The sequence below is a fragment of the Dromiciops gliroides genome, chromosome 1 (assembly GCF_019393635.1).
Source record: "Dromiciops gliroides isolate mDroGli1 chromosome 1, mDroGli1.pri, whole genome shotgun sequence".
Taxonomy (NCBI): domain Eukaryota; kingdom Metazoa; phylum Chordata; class Mammalia; order Microbiotheria; family Microbiotheriidae; genus Dromiciops; species Dromiciops gliroides.
The window spans coordinates 2,106,105-2,130,361 of NC_057861.1; the positions used below are offsets into that span (position 1 = coordinate 2,106,105).

Here is a 24,257-nt window from a genome sequence, read left to right on the forward strand (position 1 = left end):
AGCCTCCTCTCCCAGGTGCTAAGTATGGGGAAGGGCCTGGGGGCTTCTCAGCTGCTCTTGGCCGAGAGCAAGCCCCTGGGCAGTGACCTCTGGCTGAGCCGTGATGTCCACTTGTGCTTGATTCAGTAACTCCAGTCCAGCTGAAGACTTGCCCTCAGGAGTCCTGAACCAGATGCCAGAGAAGGCGGGGCACTGGAGCGTGGGCCCCCTCCCCTCTTCCCTCCCCCTCTTCCTTCCTCCCTTCCATCCCCACCTCTCCTAGTGGGTTACAGGTATATGAGACCCTTCGGTCAGCCCAGAGAGGCTGAGTGATGGGCCTGAGGTCACACGAGGAGTAATCGGCAGAGACGAGATGCAAAGCCAGGCTTGCTGAGGCCAAATCCGGGCCTCTTTCAACTGTACCCCACTGCCTTCTCCTGCCTCAGTGTCCCTGTCCATAAAATGGGGCGATAGGGTAGGGCCCCTTCCCGCTCCTGCATTGTGTGCTCTGGAATGCCCCAAGAAGAGAGTGGTGTTTGGGCAGGTGTGGACAGCGCTGGTCTTGGAACTGCAGGCTAGGAGGAAGGAGGAGGTGCTCAGGTCCAGAGTGGAAGGTCATTGCAGGCTTTGCCACCTGCCATACCTGTGTTCTGATGCCCCTGGGCTGTGTTCTGATGCGCCTGGCTGAGGATGTTGCTGGCCCTCCCTTTCCTTCTGAACGTAGCCAGAGAAGACTTAATTATAAGCAGCAACTTTAATTACAAAACAGGAACCTCAGTGGAAATCATTCCCTTCAGAAACGTCAGAGTTTCTTTAGCTTCTGGGGTATTCATTCATTTGAAGCTAAAGTGGCCTGCTGGGTGGAGGGAGCATGGGGATGGGCGTGAGCCCCCACTGCCCAGGCCCTCTCCTCAAGGCGCCTGTTTGTCTGCTGGGCGACGAGGGCGCTGGGCTAGCTAGCACCCACCTCCCTTGGTGGCTGTGAGGATCAAATGAGAGAACTGTAAAATGTTTAACAGTGCCAGGCACATCATAGGTGCTTCATTTATTTATTTTTTTTTAAAGCACCCGCCTCCACTGTGCTAGGCATCATGGTGTGTAAAATTATGTGGTTGCCTATTTCTGTCTCGTGTAGGGAAAATCAGCTGGGGTTTCTAATATAGTTGTTACTTATAAATTAGAAGCTCTAGCACCAGTTTGGGGGCCTTAAGCATTTATTAAAGTATACCAAGTATTAGTAAAGAGAGAAAGTTAAGAAAAGGCCCATCCAGCCTAGAGGAAAGATGGCGCTCAGCCTGGCTTCCTTCTTTCTCCAAGTCCTCTGCCACCTGCGGCACCTCCCAGAGTCTCACTTTGAGTAAGAGCCCCTGGAAGCCCTTTCTGTGTCCAGAGGAGAGGCGGGCCTTCCACCCTGCTTCAAGCTCATTGGCTAGCATCAGCCAACTCCATTGGTTCCCTGGACTTGAGGGTGGTCCCGTGTTGAGGTCAGAGTTCACACCTTGAGGGCCAGGCAGGAGTTAACTTTTAAGTGAGTTAATCAATCCAGTCAATCCCCTCCCGGGGGCCTTTGGGCATTCCCCAAACCCTGTTATTTACTCACAACGTTATGCAGAGTATACCAAGGCACAAAGTGAAACAGGCCTTGAGAGACACAACATGTACATGAATAAGCCCATTCAAAGTCTTGTCTAAGTAACCAGAAAACAGACCTGCTTTCAGCAGAGTCCTGGCAACTGGGAAGATGGGGAGAGGCCTTCTGCCCAGGCTCCCGAGGAGAGCGTTCTAGGCAGGGGGCACGGCCTTTATAAAGGCTTGGGGGTAGTGATTGTAGGATCAAGGCCAGTAGATGACTAGCAGAATCCTCCTTTTTAAATGTAAATCTGATACAGTTTGAAGTTCAGTGACTCCTTTAATTTTAGGTCTCTTTGCTTGGTCTTTTAGAAGCTGGATGCCAAGTCTCTGATCAAGCTGAACTTCAGCAAGAATAATGAAGGTGGGTGCTCTGCTTTCTGGGTCTGTGCTTGAAGGGGAAGGAGGCATCACCCCTGTCCTTAGGAGAGGCAGGTCTGCAGGGGGAGAGCTCACAGACGGCAGCGATTGACTCCCGATGGTGTCCTTGAGGCCTGAGAAGAGACGGGGATTGTTTTGTGGAAGCCGGGCCCAGAGAGATGTTGGCCTTATAGGAGACACTGGGAGTGGGCAGGCCATTCCAAGCCTGGGGCCTTGAAGGTCAGCGGAAGGAAGCGGTCCTTTTTTCAGTGGGCTGCAGGGGCCACTGGAAGTTCTGGGATGATTCATCTGATCTATTCCTTAGGAGCTCATGGGAAGAGCAGAGGCAGGGAGACCTTTCAGGAGGCTGGTGGGCGGGCCTGTAAGGGAGGGGATGAGGCTTGGCTCTCACGGTGGCCTCAGCTGCAGGCTCCTGAGCTTCCACGGGCCACCTTCGGTGTTAGCTGGGTGTCTAAGACTACAGGGCGGCGGCTCCAATGAATGTGTGGCCTATCTCCAGGTAAATACCACTGTCCGGTGCTGTTCACCGTCTTCACCAACAACTCCCACATCGTGGCGATCAAGCCCACTGGCAACGTGTATGCGTACGAGGTGGGTTTTCTGCCCTGGGACATGCCTCCTTGTGGCTTAGTCTCAGACAGACTGCAGGATCTGTCCTTGGAGGCAGCCCAGTGGAGAGAGCACTGGGCCTGGGGTCAGGAAGACCTGAGTGCAAATGCTGCCCCTGGGCCGGTCACTTAACTCTGCTTCAGTTTCCTCAACTGTAAAATGGGGATCAGAATGGCACCTGCCCCTCAGGGTTATCAAGTGAAATATTTATAAAGCACTCAGTTAGTACTTGGCACATAGTAGGTGCTTGCTTCCTTCCTCAATGTGGCTGCCTCCGGCAGGTGCTGCTAGGTTGCTCTCATCCTTGGGGGTTCCTGGGCAGGACTAATGTCTAGGAGTTCCTCAGGTGAGGAATGGTGGGGGTGGTCCGGTGGTCCTTAGAATCTATTTGTATCATGGTAGGGTGAAAAGAGGCTACAGAAGCCTGGGTGTGCGTTTCTCTTCTGATCTCTCTGAGCCTCAGTTTCCTTCTCTGTAAAATGGGGCCCTGGCCCTCTCTCCCTCATGAGGCTGCTGTGAGGAGAAGGTTCTGTTCACTGCCAAGGCTTAGGAAGAGATGCAAGCTCAGCCGTTACCCTTTGCACAGACGGGGAGGCTGAGGCCTCATTCATTCGGGGAAGGGGAGTAGCTTATGTCACAGGGTCACACATCTGCTAAGTTGTAGAGCCGTGGCCCTTGCCGCTCTGGCTCTAGGGCGTCCCCTGACTCCCCTGCCGCCTCATAAAATCATAAAACCGTAGAGATGTCCAGCAAGGGGCCTGGGGGCGTTCACGCAGTTGCTTGAGTAAAGCAGCCACTTCCTGCTGCGCGAGTCTGAGGCAGGGATTGTGTTCTGGGTGGGTCCTTGTCCTCCGTGGCTCGTTCAGGCCATGAACATAGCGAGGTGGGAGCTGAGGGGCCCCAGCGCGTTGTGGAGAACTCATGGGAAGCCACTGACCAGCTGATGAGATGGGCCAAGCGCTGCAGGGTTGGTGGGAAACCCTGAACTGATGGAGGCGTGGAGGGCCGTGTTCAGAACTCCCCCAAAGGCCGCCTCTGGATCTGTTTGTGAGGCGACCCAGGGTCAGGAGCCAGAGAGCCCAGTGCAGAACCTATGTCGTGTGCCCCTCAGCTGGGCCGTGGGGTCACGTCATTCCAAAGTGACAAGCCTCTGTGGCCTCTTCCACATGGGCTCATGATCCTTGTGCCGCCTGCCTGCCTCGTGGGGTAGTTGTGAGGACAGGGCTTTGAGAGCCACAGAGCGCATGATGGATGAGACACCTGTGCACTGCCCTGGCTGAGGCCCACGTGTACCATGGGTGAGATACATGGATGAGGGGCCCACTGGAGGAGAGGTACGCACCACAGATGAGACGTGTGCATCATGGATGAGGCATGGAGGAATGCCCACCATGAACCAGGCGTTGACCGGGGGCAGGGGGAGGCGGGGGACAGCAGACTGTCCCAGTGCCCGCCAAGCTCGGTGTGGAGGAGCTTGTCCACAGAGGCTCAGCTGTCCAGGGATTCTTCCTTGTGGCTGCAGCAGCCACAAGCAGCAGCAGTCTGCCCTTGGGGAGCTTAGGGTCTGCTAGGAGGTGAGAGGGGGCCGGGGTGAATGGAGTGCATGGAGCGGTGCTGAAGAGCCCAGCTTACACAGGATGCAGCTGAAGGAGCTGGGCCTCGTAGGGCAGGGGGCTGCCTCAGGAAGTGTTGGGGATGGACAGGCTTGTGTGACCTTCCCTGATCTGTGCTCTTGTCTCAGGCCGTGGAGCAGCTGAACATCAAGACCAAGAACTTCAAAGACCTGCTGACGGACGAGCCCTTTACCCGCCAGGATATCCTGACGCTGCAGGTAAGAGCCTCAGCCCGGGGCACCTCCCCCGGGCTCCTCCAGAGGTTATCAAGTGCCCGTTGTGTGCGGGTGCTGGCTGTGCTTTGGGGAAGAGAGGACATGTGGAGGTGACACGGTCTCTGCCTGTGGAGCTCACAGTTTCCTTGGGAACTCGATCATTTGCAAACACGTGTAACCGCAGTGTGGTGTGGGTACTTTGGGGCAGACCACAGGCCCCTCGGTCCAACTTTGCAGGGAGGGGAAGACTACACTGGGCACAGGAGAGATGGCAGCATGGACAGAGGCAGGGAGGTGGGAAAGCATGAGAAACGTACCTCTGGAGAACAGCCCTCGCCTAGCGGCCGAGCAGCAGAGGCCAAGGCCTCGCTCTCCAAAGCGGCAGCTTCTCGACTCCTTGCAGAGCACTCTTGGATTCTCTGCCAAGTCATCTTGTTTCTGGGCTAAACGTCCCAGTCTAATGGTGTGTGATCTTCAGTCCTTTCTCACTCTGGTCACCCCCTCCAGCCATGCTTCAGCTCATCAGGGGAGGGGCAGCGACTGCTCAGGAAGCATCTCAGGCAAGGTTTGTTGTTGGTTTTTTTGGGTTTTTTGTTTGTTTTTGCCAGGCAGTGAGGGTTAAATGGCTTGCCCAGGGTCACACAGCTAGTAAGTGTCAAGTGTCTGAGTCTGGATTTGAACTCAGTTCCTCCTGAATCCAGGTCTGGTGCTTTATCCACTGTGCCACCTAGCTCCCCGCTGAGGCAAGGTTTGAACACAGGTCCCGGCTGCCTGCCACGGTCAGTGTTCTGTTCATTGTACCACACTGCCTTTCTTCTAGTGGTCATTTAGTCAGCAGGCATTTATGGAGTGCTTTTTGTATGCTGCATGCCTCACACTCATCAGGAGAAAGAGTGCCTCGGGCCTGTCCAGACCATGAAAGCCACTGAGTTCTTCCTGGGAAGGGCTGGAGAGGTATCCTCCCTGCTCTAACAGGCCAGCCATCCCTTCCTCTTAAGACAGGTGTCTTGGGGGCAGCTAGGTGGCGCAGTGGATAGAGCACCAGCCCTGGATTCAGGAGGACCTGAGTTCAAATCCGGCCTCAGACACTTGACACTTAACTAGCTGTGTGACCCTGGGCAAGTCACTTAACCCCCATCACCCCACAAAAAACAAACCAAAAAAAGAGACAGGTGTCTGATGCAGGCCCAGGAGAAACACACAGAACCCCAGGTGGCCGGGAGCCCTGAGTCTGCATCCAGCCAGACACTGTCTGCCGCACTTTGCTCATCTGTAAAGTGGTGTGGGTGCTAGCAGGCCCTGCCTCGGTGGGGGCTCTCCTCGGGCAGGGAAGAGAGCCTTGTTCTCACTTTCCTTGCTGGGAGATTGTGGTAAATGCCTTTGATCTAAAAGGCAGTGAGGAGGTGTCCGAGTGCTCCTCCAGCCCCTCCTCAGAGCCCTCACTGGTGGTGAGGGGCACTGGCTCCCCCACATTCTTTGTGGCTCCTTCCCTCCTTTACTGCCCCGGGCCCAGGCAGAACAAGGCTACTTCCTCTTTCCCGTAGTGGTCCTTCTCATCTCCAGCATTGCCAGCTTCCCCTCATTCTTTCCCCATCCTCATATACCAGGGCCCCAGGCCTCTCGCCATGGCCCCGGGCACCTTCCCTGGATGCACATTCTCTTATCAGAGTCCTTCCCAAAAAGATGTTAATGTTGAACATCTGTACAGTCACCCAGATGGGTTTAGTGCCCACTTCCAGTTAAATTGGCTGTGGTGAGTACAGATGTCCCCCATAACAAGTGTGGAGAGTGAGCCACAGCCAGTACCCACCTTGGCCATGTCGAGTCAAGTCCGGCCCCTTTGTACCAGAGTGGGAGGTCAGCTTCCTGCCTGGCTTTGGGGCCCTTCTGCCAGTTGTGTGGGGTCCAGAAGGTAACTCAATGCTCCAGGGCTGGTGGCCACTCCCTGGCTTGGCCCTCCCTCTGAGTGCGAGTGAGTGTGTGAATGAGTGAATGAATGAATGAGTGAGTGAATGAATGAGTGAATGAATGAGCAAGCGAACTAATGAACAAAACTAGTGAGTGAATGAGCAAGCAAAGGAAGGAATGAGTGAGCGAGTGAATGCATGACTAGGCCCCCACGCCTGGGGATCGGGGACGCAGTTACTGGCAAGCAAGCCTGCCCTTGCCTTCCAGGCCTTTCCAGACTAGCAGGGGAAGCCCATCATGGCTTGGAATGGTTCTGGCCCTTTGGTACCTGCAGCTCCACCCTGCTGAGGTGTCCCCTGGCATCCTGCAGTGTAGTTGGGGTGGTGGGGAGGGCAGAGCTCCCAGCGTGCATCCCTTTCTCTGGGTGGCCACTAGGTGGCACTGTGGATCCAGCGCAGTGCCTGCCTCTGGTACCACCCTGCTGCGTGGGTGTGCCCTGCGCAAGGCCCTCACTTTCCTCTTCTGTCAGATTCCCAGGCAGAGTTGTTGTTGTCCCTGTCGGTGCTGCCTTGCTTACAAGAGCCCTGTGACGGAGGCCAATGAACGTGATCCCCCCATTTTGCAGATCTTGAGGGGCTGTCACCGGCCCGGGCTCCCAGAGCCAGCTGGCATCAGAGCTGGGACTTGAGTCCACTTGAGATTTTAGGGCCATGAGACTTGGACCTCAGGGCCCTGGTGCGGATCTTCCATTTTACAGATGGAGCACACAGAGGCCCAAGGACCGCGAGTGACTGACAGATCAGGAGGAACGCAGGGACTTTTCAGAGAAAGGCACATTCTGGCTTATGTCAGAGGGAGATTTTTACCCCAAGGGCTCCTGGGGAGGTAGCCAGCCTCCTCATTTCAGTCTGAGCAGAGGCTGATGGGGTGTCGTTCGGGTGTGAGCTGCCCCTGACGTCGCCTCGGCAGTCCCTCCTGACCAAGGCTCTGCTGGTCAGTGTTTAACAACAGCAGGATCCACAGCATGCTTTGTCGGCCTCGTTCATCTTGTCTCCGTCGCTTTCTTAAGTCCAGATGATCAGACTTACACACCAAGCCTGATTTTCATGACGTAAATGCTCCCCCCAACAATGGAGCTGTCAGAGCTGGCTTCTGCCCCCACCTCTGATGTTTGGGGATTCTCTGGCAAGATTCAAACCCAGAACCTCCCCTCTCCCCCAGCCCAGTCCATCAGCCCATGCCCAAGCCCACTTCTCTCCCTGCTGTGCTGCATTGCATGCTGGCTAGGATCTAAGATTTAAAGGAGGGACCTTTGAGAGCAGCCCCCCCCCATTTTACAAATAAGGAAACTGAGGCCCAGAAGGGAATAATTTGCCCATGGTCACCAAGGCAGCAAAGAGCAGGGTGGAGATTTGAACTCAGGCCCTCTGATTCCAGTGTTCTTTCTGAGCCCTTTCCATTTGGCCTTCTTTGTGTCTGTCAATGAATGGTATCTCTGAGGCACAGCTGTCTGTAGGTACAGACAGGAGTGAGTGTGGAGCAGTTGAAAGCTCTGGAGCTGAGGAACCTGAGTTCAAATCTTGCTAATCACACTTAGTACCTGGGGGACCTTGGGACAAGCACCCCTGCTGCTGGGCTCAGTTTCTTTTTGTAAATCGGGTCTGTACTGAATGAGGTCCCTTCTTGCTGTAGATGAAAGACCTTTGAGGGTACTGGGGCTGAGCTCAGGCTGGTGGTTGGCTGGGTTAAAAACGGAGACAGCAGATGTGCATATGCACCTGTCAGGGCCTTCACTGAGCGGTGGTTGGTTGATTTGACTCTAGGTAAATCATCTAGCAGGAGGAGCGGGCGGAGGAGTCGGCTGATGTTGCTTCTTGACCCCCCCCCCCCCCCATCACTTTGCTGTCCGTCTCAGACAGTGACACTCCTTCAGGGCTTTGTGGTGAGCTAGGCCCTTTTCTTGGACAGTGCTGGTGTTGCCAGCAACCTGCCCCTGTGAGTTCTTGAGCTCTGAGCTCCACTCCGTACCAGCTGGGTGCGAGGGGCTGTCGGGTCAAGGAAGACACAGAAGCCAAGGTCCCAGCCTCCTGGAGTCTCTGCCCGAATGGGGGAAAGTGCTTCAGAGTTATCACCGAGCAGGGGTTCCTGGACAGGGAGCTGGGAGCACCGACTGAGGGCAGTGGTTCAGAAGGTGTTGGGGAGCACAGAAAGGTGGAGTGGACAGCCCGTCAAAAGCAAGGGTCAGGCAGAGAGGAGGAGACAATGGGAGTACACACAAGGTTGACAGGCCGCCCTTCTCGAGGGCTGGGTCATAGCCTCAGACCCAGCCTGTGGGATAACTCCATTACTGAAGCAACCTGTCCCCCGGCACTGGTGGGAGCCCTGCCATCGGCTCATCGAATCATGGGCCGCTAGAGCCAGAAAGGGCAGTCGAGATCATCCATTCTGGCCCCTCGAGCGGCTCAGAGGGAGGCCTTGCCAAAGTCACGGCCAGCCGGCCTCCAGCCCCCAACCAGGTCAGGTTTGAGGCTGGGATGGGATGCTGGAGAGAGCATGCAGCATCATTTTTGTGCTCGGTGCACATATTGTGTGCGTGTAAGCTGCTTCCCCCCAGATCGTGAGCACTCTGAGGGCAGGGGCCTTTGTCTTTGTCTCTGTTGCCCCAGCAGCTGGCACCCGAGCAGGTGTCGAGTGACCGACGACAGCGGAGAAGGCACTGGATCAGGAGTCAGGGCTTGGGCTCAGGGCCTGCTCTTTTGCTTCTTTCAGACCTTCGTGATCTCTAGGGCTTAGTTTCCTCATCCCTGAAAGCACGGGATGGGCTTCACATCCCTAAGCATTGCCCTGCCCGCCCTCCATCCTCTGACATGTGAGACTGACAGAGCTGGAGAACTGCAGAAATCAGGCTAGAGGCTGCAGGGCCTGGCTGGGGCAGGAGGAGGGGGGGGGCAGAGGTCATCCCTCACTCAACGAAGGAGGGTCCCGAGTTACTGCTCGCGTGAAGAGGCCTCAGAGCTCCCCAAGCCAGAGAAGAACCTGATGCCCAGGGGGAGGGGAGCCCGGCCCAAATCTCTGCTCTCACGGCCGTGTGTCTGTCTCATTTCCCTGCAGGATCCCACGAACCTGGACAAGTTTAATGTGGCCAATTTCTATCACGTTAAGAACAACCTGAGGGTCCTGGACCCAGGTATGCCAGAGCCCCACGTCCTGTCCCACGGCATGCCCTTTTTTTGGGGTCCTTTTCAGGTTCTCATCAGCCCTAGGGTGTCAAGTAAACGTCCTTGTCTCTGTTTCACAGATGGGGACACTGAGGCATAGAGTGTCCCAGCTCGGTCTCCCAGCTCGGTCTGGAGGTGTTTCCTTTTACTGTGTGGCCCCGTGGGTAGTGAGGTCCCTGTGTCTGGAGGTGTTCAGGTAGAACCCAAGGGGGAGCTGAGAACCTAGAACATGTATGTTAATGCTGGATGGCCCCTAAACCCACCAGGTGGGAAGGGCCTTAGAACAGAGACCTCTGAACTGTAGGCCCCTTAGGATTCAAGTACCACTTCATCACTGGCCGTGGTGGCCAGTGCCTGTCACTCAGGGACATTCTATGGTTTTGTAGATGAAGAGAAAGCCCGGCAGGACCCCACATATTATTTGAAAAACACCAACACTGAGACCCGAGAGACCCTGCAGGAACTTTACAAAGACTTCAAAGGGGACGAGATCCTGGCCGCAACGATGAGGGCTCCGGAGAAGAAGAAGGTGGACAAGCTGAATGCGGTAAGGTTGAGGCAGGACACTTCTTTTGGGAAGGGCACCCTCCCTTGTGATTGGAGAAGAGGCGCCCAGGCCCCAGGTTGGCAAGGTCCCATGGCTGGTCCATGGCGCAGCCGGCCCGGGTCTCTGGCCACGGCCTGGGTCTTTCCAAGTGATTGAGTGCCTGGTGTCACCCACAAAGCCAGTTAAATGAACGTTTACAGCTGTTTGTCCTTTTGCCAAGGCCTGTCTGCAGAAGCTCTGCCCCTCTCCTGGTCTGCTCACCCTGGTGGTAGCAGTGGCATTTCCGAGGACACGTGCCCAGGATGTAGCTCTGCTCCGGCCCCTTTCCCCACTGTTACTGCATGAAACCTTTTTCTTAGTCCTTCATCGTCCTCAGAGCTGTCATTTGTATGGCCACCGACAGGCAGGAAAGTTTTCTGGTTGTTCATGCCACCCTAAAGATTGGGGTCCGCCTTAGCCTTTTTTGGACAGCCTGTCAGCGCTAGCCCTATGGGGCAAGAGGGCGTCGTCATCTTCTCTGCTCCCTGGCCTTGGGAGTGCCCTGGGGGCTTTGCCAGCTTGGTGGGGGTGAGAGGCGCTCCTGGGAGCTGCTCTCAGCCATTGCACCGATCAGGAAGGAGGCGGCCACGCTTCAGCAGCCGTTTGCTGCCTTTTTCTTGCCTGGCTGTGTTTCTCCCTCGTCTCTGGGTCGGTTCCTCGCAGAGGTTTGAAGCCGTTTTTATCTAATTCTTGAGGAGTTGGAGCAGGAAGGACCCATTGCAGTCATCAGGACTAGCAAATATTTGCCTTAGATGGAGGTTTCCTGCTCTTATCATTTCCCATTTGCTTTGCTTACATTGAGTTGTACAGATTTTTAACAGATGTTCATCCAGACTACCCAGCCCGTGCCCAAGTCATTCCCCCTCTGTTTGTCCCCAGGCTGGCTTCAGTCCACACGGCTGGGCTCCTTATCAGAGCGTGCACACTGAGGAGGGAGCGCAGGGCGCCTGGCCCCCTGGGGGTCTCAGGGGGGAGCCTGGCGGCAGGGCCGGCCTGGGCTTCTTAGACGGGAAGTCAGAAAACCGCTCCATTGCTAGCAGCGGGACTGACCTTAGATCATGTAGTTTTGCCGGCCCGTTGTACCAAAGGACAGGCGGAAGCTTAGCGGCAGGGAGGTGGCCGGCCCGTCCAGGGTCCCGGCCTCCTGAGCCTTCAGGACGGCTGAAAAGTTCACGTTGCTTCCCGCTTTGGCTCTGAGGCTGACGTCTGGCTGCGTCTTGGTGACCCTGCCCACCTTTCATTCCCTCCAGGCTCATTATTCCACTGGGAAGGTCAGTGCCTCCTTCACATCCACAGCCATGGTGCCCGAAACGACCCATGAAGCAGGTGGGTGCCGGGAGCGGCCCAGGCCCTGCTGCTTCAGTTGTGGCTGCAGCCTCTCGGCAAGGCCCCAGCAGAGCTGAGGCTTGTCTGGGGTCGGGGGGGATACCTGGAGACTGGCCCTGAAGATGGGGGGCCCAGTGCCCACACATAGCAGGCACTGATAAATGTTTCCTGACTGGGAGAGAGAAGAGCTGGGGGTCTGGGGGGCACACTGCCCTTCAGTATTGGTCATAGGGAAGTGGATGGGCTGGACTGGATTGGCCTGAAAAATGCTGCCTGTGAGAGCTGTGCAGAAGTGGAGGGGGGGCTCGTCCACGCCCCGCCTGGCCTCTTCAGCCCACTCAGGGTTTACTGGGTCCGTGCCTACCTCTGGCTCAGGAGGGCTTTGGACCAGATGACCCCTTGGTCCCTCCTGACTGTGAGTTCTTTGTGGAACCCTGACCATCGGCGCAGGTTGGGAGCCCATGTCAGGACTCCTGGCATTGCCAGAGGGAAGGCAGCCCTCCAGGGCAGGGTCAGTGACTGGTGTCTGGCCTCCTGGGCCTCTTCTATTAGGTGGCCTGGGCATCTCTGCCCTCCCACCACCCGTGGCAGCTCCCACTTGGGAACTTAACCTGAGCCGTGCTCTGTCCTTCAATCTCAGAGGCAGTCTCCTCCCTGCTCCCCTCCCGTCTTCCCTGTCCCTCTGGCTTGCTCACGTCCAGTGACTTGCCCATCATTCTCATCCGGGCGGGCCCAGAGATGCCCATCCTCCCCCAGATGCCAGGCTGCCATTCCTAAAGCCTGTGGGGGCCAAATTTAATATGGGGAGAGTTAATTGGGTGGCTCGCCATAATATTGGGGTTCAGAAAATAATGAGGGACCTCTAAGTCCAAGGTACCTCCTCTCCGGACCGCCGTTTTTAGTCATTTCTCCCAGGCCGGTGAGAAAGGAGCCGAACAGCCTCTTTTCTACCAACAGAGGTTTTATTAATGGGGATAAAACACACAGCAAAGGTGAAACTCATAAGGTCAAGGACAAGGGGATAGGGAAAGAGGAAAATGGATGATCTCCCTGGCTCTGGCGAGGGCGGTCTCAAACCCGAACTCACTTCCGGCTCAGCTAATTCAGAGGGCTGGATATAACTCACCACGGGGGTCCGTAATTTGTATGGGAGTCAGCAGCCAGTCTCTAGTTGCTCCAAATGCTCCTCCAAGGCCAGAGAGAGACCGAGAGTGACCCGCTTCCTGTTGGGGGTCCCTTTTTCTACCTTTTTCTCCCTGCCCCAAAGGGGAAGTCCTTCAAGTAGTGTGGCTGAGACTGGTCCCCTGTTGATGACGCCGTCCACAGCCTCTGAGGACACTCCTTCTCAGGGTGGGCCAAGTTTAAACTAGGTGGCTAAAAATCTAAAAGTGGGTACTTAGTAGTTTCTCATTCACACCCAATTCAAACACTACTAGATCAATCAAGTCAGACCCCTGGGCATCAGCCAAATTCCATTATTTTACCACAGGCCCTTCTGTGGCCGTGCCATCTGCTTGCCGCAGATCTGACACCCAGGCTCCTCCCGCCCCCATGCACCACCCAGCCTCCCCTCTCACCTCTGTGCCTTCAGGACTTGGCTCAGCTGCCCCCTCCTCCTGGAGGCCTGGCCGGAAAGTGTCAGGGGTTTGGGCTCCCCCCGCCCCCCATGTACTTGGCACACACAGCTCTGTCTTGTCAAAGGGCCCTGCTGGGGAAGGGGAATGATGGGAAGGCGGGTTTGGGTCTGCAGTGAGAGCTGCCCCAGGGCGGGTGGCCACTGGAGTGGGGTGGGGGGTGCTGCTTTGGTAGATGGAGGAGATCACTGCCAACCCCTCATTGGACCTTTTCCTTGGGACAGCCGCCATCGATGACGACGTTGTTCGCTATCGGTTTGTGAAGAAGAAGGGTTATGTCCGGCTGCATACCAACAAGGGGGACCTCAACCTGGAGCTGCACTGTGACATGGTAGGTGTGCCCAGGGGCTGTCACGGCCACTGCGACCTGAGCAGGCACCTCCAGCTCCCATGCTCCCTTCTTGGGGACCACGTAGGCCAAGAGCTGCAGAGTCCCCGGGGAAGCCGTATTTTAGGAACGACCTAGACAAGCTAGAGCAGATTCAGAATGCCGGGGGCCGGTGGCCTTCTTCAGACTGCCGAGAAAGGACCCTTGGCATCTGGGTAGAAGACAATGAGCCTCTTGTGTCTGGACACTGCCCTGGTCAGCTCTGAGCTGGTTGTGTGCAGCAGGGCCAGGGAACTTGCCAGCTAGGAGGCTGGGACACATGTGCCAGGTGCCCAGGCCTCCCTGGTGTACCTGGCTTCAGTGTGTCCTTGGACAGACCTCTGGCTAGCTCTGATGGCGCTTCTGCTGTCAAACCCTAGGCCGCCCTCTGCCACCTCTGGACCTCATGTTCTCTTGTCCCCCTCAGGCTGAGCAGAGGAAGCTCCTCATTTCCAAAGTTCTTTTCCTTTTTTGTTTTTTAAGGTTTTTTACATATTTTATCTTTCTTAAAAAATCATCGGGGCAGCTAGGTGGTGCAGTAGATAAAGCATTGGCCCTGGATTCAGGAGTACCTGAGTTCAAATCTGGCCTCAGACACTTGACACTTACTAGCTGTGTGACCCTGGGCAAGTCACTTAATCCCCATTGACCCGCAAAAAAAAAAAGGGGGGGGGGAAATCATCAAAGTAATTTATTATTTTCTAGTTACATGTAAAGATAGCTTTCAACATTTGTTTTTATCACATTTTGAGTTCCAGCTTTTTCTCCCTTCCTGCTCCTCTCCCCTCCCCTCCCCAAGACAGAAAGTAATCTGATACAGGTTATCCGTGTACAATCACATCAAACATAGTTCTGCATTAGTCGTGCCAAAGCTCTTTTCTGTCCACAGCCCCGTGAGTTAGATAGGACACCAAGCAGAGAAGGAAGTGTCTTCCCCAAGGTTGTACAGCCAGTGGGCGAGAGGCTGGGCCCAGACTCAGGCTGTCTCTCCCCTGAGCCAGGCCTGCTGTGGCTCCCACTGACTCTTGGGGGAGAGTGGGGCTTGTCTGCATTTTCTGCTTTCCGGGAGAGCTCTGGATCAGGCCTTTCTAAAGTCACTTGGCCTTTTAAGGATCACCAGGAGGAAGCAACTTTTTTAATTTTTTTTTTTTAGTGAGGCAGTTGGGGTTAAGTGACTCGCCCAGGGTCACACAGCTAGTAAGTGTTAGGTGTCTGAGGTCACATTTGAACTCAGGTCCTCCTGAATCCAGGGCCAGTGCTCTATCCACTGCGCCACCTAGCTGCCCCTAATTTTACCTTTTTCAATGAACAAAAATCTGTTTCTCTCACTTCCCACCCTGCCCATCTTTGAAGATCAACGCTCTCGACCTCAGTATGCAGAGCCAAGCTAATCCGGTTCCCACATTGGCCGTGCTTTTGGTTTTTTTTGTTTTTTGGGGTTTTTTTTGTTGTTGTTTTTTTGCAGGGCAATGAGGGTTAAGTGACTTGCCCAGGGTCACACAGCTAGTAAGTGTCAAGTGTCTGAGGCTGGATTTGAACTCAGGTCCTCCTGAATCCAAGGCCAGTGCTTTATCCACTGCGCCACCTAGCTGCCCCTCGTGCTTTTGTTTTTACAGGGTGGTGGTGACTGTATGAATTGTCCCCCTGGCTCTGCTCATTTCACTCTGTGCCAGTTCATTCACGTCCTGTTAGGTTTCTCTGAAATCGTCCCTTTCCTCATTTCTTGGGGCACCGTAGTTTGCCATTACCTTCTCTCTCATGCTCTGTACTCCCAGTTGATGGGCATCCCTCTGGTTTCTGGGTCTTTGCCACTGAAAAATAACTTTGTAGGTGTAGGTCCTTTCTTCTTTCCGGGGTCTCTTGGGGGTTAAGGGCCTAGGAGTGGTATGTCTGGGTCCGAGGGCCTGACAGATCAGGGATGTTTGGAGAGGGGTCCCCCAGGGCTGCTCAGAATGACCAGGGGAGGCGACTTTTCTGCCAGCGGAGCGGCTGGCCCGCTCTTCTCTCCCCTGCATTTCCCCACTGTCTCCTGCTGACTCCCCTCTGTTCTCCAAGGCTCCTGACTCAGTAGGTTGTGGCGTGGCGGGCTGAGCGGAGCTTGCACCCTCAGGGCCTGCCCCTTCCCGGACAGGCATTGAGGCAGAGATGTGGAACAGGGAAGCTTGCCCTTGTGTTGGGAGCCGAGGCAGGCCTCCTTGTGGTCCTCTCCTGGCTCCCTGGGCCATAGGACATGACTTGGGTGTGCATCTGGGAAGCAGAACTCCGAGACCCTGCATGCCCCGCTCCTCTGTGCAGCCTCCCTGAGCCCTCCCTCGGCAGGGTGCCAGGGCTTTCTTGCTCATCAGATCTCAGGGCACTTGCTCCTGTCTTACATACTCTTCATATTTTCAGTCAGAGTCCACATCTCATCCCTCCTATTAAACTGAAAACTCACGGGGGACGGGGAGCTCTAAAAGGGGCTTGGGCAGAACCGGCCTGGCCGGCCTGCGTGTCAGCCATCAGGCCTCTCAGCTTGGCCTGCTTCATGTGGCCCAGGGCTTCTGGGGAAGATAAAGACAGCATTTATCCTTCCTGTCTTCGGGCCCTTCAGCCCAGCACCCTCCCGGCCAGGCGGGGGATGGGGCTGCCATCTGGTGATGAGGTAATGCCCAGAGCCAGGTGGAGGGAGGAGGCTCTTGGGCTATTTCTGTCTCCTCTCTCTTGCAAAAGGCTGGAGACGCCCTCCCGTCAGCTGAGACTGGTACCCATCTCTCCAGAGCGGGGGGAGGAGGAAGAGGAGCCTTCCCCAAGGTCCATGGCAAGGACCAGCCCAGGCATGGAGATTCTTCCCAATGGGCTGAGCTAGTGGGACCACAGGCCTGGAAACAGTCACAGAATTGCAGACCGTAGAACAGCCTGTGGGAGCTGGGATGGACTTCAGAACATAGAATGCGGGTTGTCAGAGCTGCAAAGGGTGGTGGAACAGGGGATGTCAGGGCTGGAGGGGCCCCAGAACAGGGGACGTCGGGGCTGGAGGGGCCTCAGAGATGGTTGAGGGCAGCTGGCCACCCAGCAGGGTGTGATCTTGTTCTTGCCGAGGGCTTTATGTCCCAGTTTTCAGAAAGAAGAAGGGAAGGAATATTCTCTGCAATGTGGTTTGGTTTGGTTTCTGACAGAATTCCAGGACACATTATTAAAGGGCTGTAAGGCCCCTGGTCAGAAGGAGAAGGGAGGGGACTCTGGCATCTGCTCTGCAAGGCACCAGATAGGGTCTGCCAGGGGCCTGGTGGTTGGGGGAAAGGTGGGTGTGATGGAGTCAGGATTGGGAGGAAAGCTGTACAGAGGAGACGTCTCCACTGAGGTGCAAGAGATCTGTTCTTTTCTTGGCCTGGTGCACTTTTGACTTTTACCAGTAGCTTAGATGAAGGCAGAGATGGTAAACTTATTAGATTACTGGCTGGCATGATGTTGAGAGGGCTAGCTAAACCCTTGGATGACAAAATTGGGAGCCAGAAAAATCTTGACAGGCAAGAATTATGGGCTAAAATGAAGATACAAAACATTCAGAAGGTCAGCAGCAGAGTATGGGGTGGGGTGCAGAGAAAGCATGCATGTGAAAAAGATCTGGGAGTTTTAGTGGACCACAAGTTTGGGGAAACACAAAGGCTCATTGGTATGATGGGGCAATTACAGAAGGCTCATGCATTTTTCAGTGGCATCGAGAGACCATGGTGCCCAGACATACTGAAGGCTCCCTTCCCCTGCGTGGCCTTCGGTCTCCCTCTCGGTACTAAGCCACTGCCTGATGGTATGAGATGAGAAGACTTCTGGGCTATAGGATTGGAAGGGGGCTGCCTCATGGCAGTGATTAGCCTTGTTCTGCCTGGACCCTGGGGTGGAGCCAGGAGGTTCTCTGATGGGGGTGCTCCTGGCAGGCAGATGGGAGCCCTTGAGGTGAGCGCAGGAGCAGCATGTCTGCTTTCTGTGTACTTTGTGTGTGTCAGGGTGCGTGCGCTTTGCAGCAAGTCTGGGAAGTGAAGGCTACGGGCCAAGACCCGAGGTCTCACGTTCCTGGTCTGCAGCCACAGAGCTATGGTCAGAGTCTGGATCTGAACCTAGAGACAGGCCACCACCCATCATCCTCTCTGGCTTACTTCAGGGGGAGGCTGGAGGGGTGATGCAGCCAGGTATCATGAAGACAAGGTGGCTTCGGAGTCAGAAAGCCCTGGGTTCAAATTCCACTTCAGATACCAGATGTGGAACCTCAGGCCAGGGACCAACACTGTCCCTAGTACCTCCCTTCCAGGACTGCTGGGGAATGCCAATCAGGGAATGTCTGCAGCCATGTACATAGGTGGCAGGGTGTGTCCTGACGAGTTCTCAAGCCTTTTGGTTCTGGTGTTGAGGCCCAGATGGGTAAGAACGAACCGCACTCCCCCTGCAGGCGACCCAGATTTCCAACCCTTCCCCCTCTGCCTCCCATTACGCAGCAGTAGGCAGGGGAGGGAAGGATGGAGCTGGTGTTACTTGGCAACCATGTACCTGCCTTGGTCCCCTGCTGCCATGGGAACAGTCCCGAGAGGCCTTTACTGCTGGTTGGCGCAGGTCCAGGCCCTCGGCCCTGTCTCACCAGATGGCAGACGAGGGCTCTCTGCAAGTTGCCAGCGATCCGCTGGCACAGGGTGGAGGCTGGGAGTGAGGCACGTGTTGGCCGACTGGGAGACTGGACTGTCAGAGCTGGGCCGAGACTTGGATCAGGAGTCGTCCAGCCTGGGGAAGACCTTGGGAGATAGAGCAGACGTGGCTGGCGGAGCGGCCAGGGGCCTTCAGGACCCCGGGTCAAGTGTCTGCATCTGCCACATGAGGAAAGAGACCCAGAGCAAGCCAAGTGGCTCAGCAATGACCCTGAGGCTCTGCCCCAGACTTCATTGCTTCCAACTCCAGCCTTTTCTCTTTAAAAGTATATTATGGGGGGGGCAGCTAGGGGGCGCAGTGGATAGAGCACCGGCCCCGGAGTCAGGAGGACCTGAGTTCCAATGTGACCTCAGACACTTGACATTTACTAGCTGTGTGACCCTGTGCAAGTCACTTAACCCCAATTGCCTCACAAAAAAAATTACAAAAAAAAATTTTTTTAATGTATATTATGGGGCGGGGGGGGGTGGTGTAGCTGGGTGGCACAGTGGATAGAGCACCGGCCCCAGCGTCAGGAGAACCTGAGTTCAAATGCGGCCTCAGATACTTGACGCTTACTGGCTGTGTGACCCTGGGCAAGTCACTTAACTCTCATTGCCCCCCCCCAAGTATATTACCGGTGGCTTCTGGCTTTGCCACGGTTATCAGATCCTGTGGCAGAGAAAGGCCACTCAGTTGTGATGAGGCTAACACTTCCACAGCAGCACAGACGGCATTCGTCCTGGCACTTTGACCATCCCCACCATCACTCAGAGCTGGAAATCCTTTGGTCTTGTTAGTTCCATTGCTTCTGCCATCTTGCTCTATGTCTGTCCCTTTGAAGCTCCCCACATTTCTCCGACTCCCTCTTTCTCATCCTTTCTATTCTGCCATATTTGGTCACACTTTTAATGGGCACCTTCTCTGACCTGAGATTCTCTACGTGGCGTGTGTGTTCTGGGCAGAGCTCAGATTTGAACTCAAGACCCCAGACTCTTGCACTGAGGGCTTTCCCTGACTTGGGCCTCAGTTTCCTCTTCTCTAACATGGGGGTGATAGCCCCTACCCCACCTTCCCAGGATGACCCCTGAGAGTCATCTGACACCCACAACTAATCCTGATGTGTCTGGCTTGTTTGTAGACACCAAAAACATGTGAAAATTTCATCAAACTCTGCAAAAAGAATTATTACAACGGGACGATCTTCCACAGGTCTATTCGAAACTTTGTGGTGAGTGCTGCTGAGCTAGAGGTGAGGGGGACGGGCAGGTCCTGTTGTCCTTATTCCCAGAAGGCACCTGGCTAAGACTGCTCTTTGCTTCCATTCAAGGCTCACCTGTGCCCCCCACTGCCCAGGGCCCCTCCCCCTGGGCCTCTCTGTGTTTGTCCAGTGGGAGGGCGGTGATTCCCGGAGCCCTTCCTGCTCATCTCAGCTGTGGGGATGATGGCCTGAGTCAGGGAAATGGGTCTGTGATTCAGCCATAGTCATCCTTGTAACACTCGGAGACCTTTCTCTAGGCCTTGATGTGGGCTCAGGGGAAGGAGGGCTGATTGTGCCAATCAAGGACAGCTTGAAGTGGGCCTCCTTTGGCTTCCAACACTTACGGGTTGGGTGACTGTGTCACTGGCCCATCCGGGCCTCAGTTTCTTCATCTGTAAAATAGAGGTGGGAGGTGCCCTTTTAGACAAAGATCAAGGAGCTTGACCCTGCGCCCTTCAAAGATGAGGACTTTATGCCTCCCTCTCCTGAGCTCTTGGTCATTGGTGCTGTTCCGCCCTCGAATGGCCTTGGCCTTGGCCTACAGGATGACATAGACTGTACTCCCCTTGCCTCCCTGTTCCAGGGAGAATGGAAGCTCCCTGAAGACAGGGACCCTTTCGGTGCTAAGCCCAGGCCTCTTTTCCGCTTCCCTTCTCCCTGGCCTCTGTGCCCACCTGCTGACATTTTCCCTCCTCCCTTCTCTCTAGATCCAGGGAGGGGACCCGACTGGCACAGGGACAGGTACGTGTCCTCAGTCATTTCTTCAGTGCCCTGCTGGCTTCTAAGGCTGCTGGGGCCCAGTGTGTGGTGCAGAGCGTGGTGAGGCTTTGCCAGGGCCTCCTTCCAATGGCTGGCTGAGCCTGAAGTCATGGCTCTTGTGGAGTGGGGCTTTGGGCCAGTTTGTCCCCTTGGTACTGTCCCTGCATTGTCTACAAGGGCCTGAGACAGCTGTCCCGGGTGCTTCGGTTAGGCCCAGAGCTGGCTGGGGGTCAGAGCTTGGTGCGACCCAGGACCTGAGGGAGGCTCTGGGCAGCCAACCAGAGGGAGCAGTCCACGTCAGAATAGAGCCAGGAGACCGGGCAGGGGGTCAGGGATGGCAGTAGAAGGGCTGAGATGGGGGGCATCTAGAGCCTGTGCTTGTGGTAGCCAGGCTGGAGGCTCCGGCTGCAGAATCCCAGAATCCTTGAAGCTTCTCCTACATAGGCTGGATGTCAGGAAACCCGCTCCACCTAGGAGAGCTGTCCCAAGGTGTTGTGGGCTGCCTTGGGAGGCAGAGGGAGGGGCCCCCGTAGCTGGGACCATTTGTCAGATTGCAAGGGAGACTCCTGCAAGGACAGGGCAGACTGGTTACCCCCTGAGGTCACCGTGGGGTGCTATGCTTGTCTCCTGGGAGGGAGAAGTCACCGCCTCCCAAGGCGGTGGGGGGTGCTGCCGTGCAGAGTGCTGGGCCTAGGGTCAGGAAGACCTGAGTTCAAATTCTGCCTCAGATACTTAGCATGACACTTAGCAAGTCACTTAGCCACTGTTTGCCTCAGTTTCCTTATCTACAAAATGAAGACAATAATGGCAGGGTTGTTGTGAGGGCCCAGTGAGATTATAATTGTAAAGCACTGAGCACATGGCAAGTGCTGTATAAATGTCAGTTGTTATTCACCTAGCCTCAACCACTTAGTAGTTGTGTGACCCTGGGCAAGTCACTTCCCCTTTGAATGGGGATGGGGTATATTGGGGTATATGGAACGTTGTGAGGCCGTGCCCAGCACTCTTGGTGTACCCCTGTGGCTCTGCACGGCAGTCACCCCACAGTGAAGTGTCCCAGCAGATGGAGGGGTGTGTCATGGGGGGCTGTGCACCCCAACTATGGGGTGGAATGACTGGGTGGATGAGAAGAATGTTCCAGGGGCCAGGAAGGTGAGTGGAGCAGGTGCTGGGCAGCACCCAGAAGTTGGTCAGGCTTCAGAGGTGCTGAGGTCGCCCGCTGCCCCCTCAGCCGGCCCCTGACTTCTGTCTCGTCCCTGGACTTGAGTAGCTCAGGAAGAGGAAGGGAGGTGGTGGCCTCGCGCAGCTCTGCCTTCCATTTAATTCACGCATGAAGCGAGACATCACCCCGCGATGTCACCTGTCCTCCTTCATTTTAATATAACCCATCTTCAGATCACGTCATGCAAGGATAACATCAGAGAAAGGAATGAAGACCCCCACCCAAGCTGGCCATTCATCCAAAGAATGTTTCTACCCAAGGCCCCTTTTGTGGGCTTGGCCCAGAGAGATTTCAAGGAGAACTCCACGTTTTAGAGGGGGTGGAGGCCCAAGAATTATGGGGGGGGTCAGTGGATCTCCCGAGATATTGCTTACGAATAATTCTTCCTCATGTTCCCCACCCCCTGCACCACTCCCTCTGGGGCTGACTCGGCTCCCAGCCTTCCTGGCATTTGTCCTAACCCTCGCTGTCCTCGGTCTTTCAGGGGGAGAGTCCTACTGGGGGAAGCCCTTTAAGGACGAGTTCCGGCCCAACCTGTCGCACACGGGCCGAGGCATCCTCAGCATGGCCAACTCTGGGCCCAACTGCAACAAGTCCCAGTTGTGAGTCACAGCCCCCGGGGTGGGGAGGCGGGGGGCCCTCCGCCTGCCCCTCCTCCATCAGCACAGGCCCAGACGGGCCCTCCCGTCTGAATGAGAATCTCCCTTGAGAGCCACCCACCTCTGCTCAAGGATCTTCAAGGCGTCTATGCCACGTGGGGTATTCCGTCACAAGGGGGCTCTTTGCAGCGGCTGCCCTGTCGCTCTGGCTCTGCCCATGGAGCCAGCATGCCCTCCTCTGATGCTCCTGGCATGTGCCTGCTGGGCCCTCCCTCCCCCTGAGGGCCTCCCCTCAAGCAGATCGGTAACTTTGGATCCAGACTAAGCCTCCATCTGGGGTCTGGCCAGGGAAGAGGGTGGCAGGACCCTTGCTTCCCTCGTGCTAGGGCCTCGCCACCTTTCAAGACAGCTGAGGGCGTAGTTGGCTTTCTTGGTGACCGCAGCCCACAGATGACTTGCCAGGCCTCAGAAACCCTCCATCTTCCCCCCTCCCCTTGGCCTCTGGCTTCCCCTTCCCGGTTTGCACCCCCAGAGCAGCACCCGGCTCAGGCAACTGGGGAGATGAGGCCTCGTGGCTGAGGGCTGGAAGGAGCTTCTTAGATGAGCCCGCTGAGGCCCAGAGAGGCTGGCGCTCGCCCAGGCCCCAGCCGTGAGCCCGGAGCCGACACCGGCGCCTCTGTCGTTTGGCCCTCAGGGTCTTGGAGGCTCCTTCCCGCTCTGACATTCTCGGCCTTCATCAATGGGAATACAGGCCCAGTGGTTTGTGAATTCACAAAGCCGATCTGTGTGGGCTGCGGGGGGGCGCAGCCTCACAGGGCGCAGAGGGAAGCTGAGGTCCCAGAGATGGGCAGACTCAGGCCTGAGCCTCCCATCTGGTCTTCTGGCTCCAAAGGTGGCGGCTTGCAAGGGAGAGTTATTCCTTTTTAACTTGCAGTGGGTTAAACTCCCAGGGCGGATAATGACATGATACAGCAAGTTCTTCCTCACATAGGAGGTCCTTGGACCCCTCACTCCCTGGGACATCCAGGCTCTGAACCCCTCGGGGAGGGGAGCTCCCCTGGAATGGGGCCTGATGGGACTGTCTGTGTCCTTGGGCCAAGAAGGTCTGAGCAGTTCCCTCCAGCCAGACCCTTGTCATTCGCGCCCACCTTGACCGTCCCCTACAGAAGCTCACTAGGCACCCCACAAGGCTCCGGAGAAAATGAGAAAAGGAAGGGTGAAAAGCTCTGGCCACAGAGGGCCGGTCTGGGGGGGAGCAGATATAGGAATGGGGGCTCTACCCTGGAGTAGAAAAGGCCTGTGGGGAACCTAAGCAGGAGCCACCCAGAGACCTGGAAGGTGTCAGGCCCCAGGAGGCAGAGCCAGGGGCGGCTTCATGGAAAGGCCTCTGAGCCCTTCTGTCATTCTGGGGGAGGGTCTGGGGAGCGGGGTGTGGACAGACAAGGTCCTGCGGCCCCGTCCACTGAGCAGGGGCGGCACGGAGGGGAGGGAACCTTCCCAACCAGGCTCAGCCTGGTGTTCCAGGTGCAGGAGCCCCGCCTCGTCCTCCTTCCTGCCCTGATCCCAGTGACATGTAAAGAGTGTTTTCAATAGTTGTTTTTGTAACATTTTTAGTTCCAAATTTTTCTCCCTCCCTCCCTCCCTCCCCTCCCCTCTCCCCAAGACAGAAAGCAGTCTGATATGTTATACATGTACAGTCACTTTAGAGGTCGGCTAGGTGGCACAGTGGATAAAGCACCAGACCTGGATTCGGGAGGAACTGATTTCAAATCTGGCCTCAAGACACTTGACACTTACTAGCTGTGTGACCCTGGGCAAGTCACTTAACCCCCATTGCCCAGCAAAAAAAAAAAAAAAGTTACAATCACTTTAAATACGTTTCTGCATTAGTCATGTTGTGAAGGAAGAATCGGAACAAAAGGGGAAAGAAAACCTCAAAAAAGAAAAGTAGAACCGCTCTGGTTCATCTGCATCCAGATTCCACAGTTCCTTTTTCTGGGTGTGGGCAGCACTGTCCCCCAGGAGTCCTTGCTGAGAAGAGGAGCTGCCTCTTTTTGGATTCCTTCTCTTGGGTCCTAGAGATCCCCGGAGATCTCCTTTGGACTTCCTTTGGGGGAGGAGGAGCAGGAACACCAGCAGCCTGGCCAAATTTCAGAGGCCCATCTGGTCTGACCCCAACATTCTCCCATTGAGCTAAAATCGGGGAACCAAGTCCCCTTTCTTGGGAGCAGGTGGGGTGGCTCAAAGCTTTCATTTTGGTGAGCCAGGGGAGGGGAAAGGGCTTCCTTAGGGGGCTCC

General features: G+C 55.8%; 1 protein-coding gene across 3 annotated transcripts in view; it reads left to right on the forward strand.

Annotated features, from left to right (window-relative positions):
* PPIL2 (peptidylprolyl isomerase like 2) overlaps nucleotides 1-24,257 on the forward strand; it is a 29,518-nt gene that overhangs the window by 3,239 nt on the left and 2,022 nt on the right. For 2 of the 3 annotated variants that reach the window (XM_043977325.1, XM_043977322.1), the window contains exons 6-15: nucleotides 1,921-1,972; nucleotides 2,489-2,580; nucleotides 4,340-4,429; nucleotides 9,446-9,521; nucleotides 9,939-10,099; nucleotides 11,389-11,464; nucleotides 13,323-13,429; nucleotides 19,260-19,349; nucleotides 20,087-20,120; nucleotides 21,845-21,962. In XM_043977325.1, coding sequence (XP_043833260.1) covers nucleotides 1,921-1,972; nucleotides 2,489-2,580; nucleotides 4,340-4,429; nucleotides 9,446-9,521; nucleotides 9,939-10,099; nucleotides 11,389-11,464; nucleotides 13,323-13,429; nucleotides 19,260-19,349; nucleotides 20,087-20,120; nucleotides 21,845-21,962 — 896 coding nt within the window. The remainder of the gene's footprint in view (nucleotides 1-1,920; nucleotides 1,973-2,488; nucleotides 2,581-4,339; nucleotides 4,430-9,445; nucleotides 9,522-9,938; nucleotides 10,100-11,388; nucleotides 11,465-13,322; nucleotides 13,430-19,259; nucleotides 19,350-20,086; nucleotides 20,121-21,844; nucleotides 21,963-24,257) is intronic. The other variant, XM_043977324.1, reaches the window with a different exon arrangement.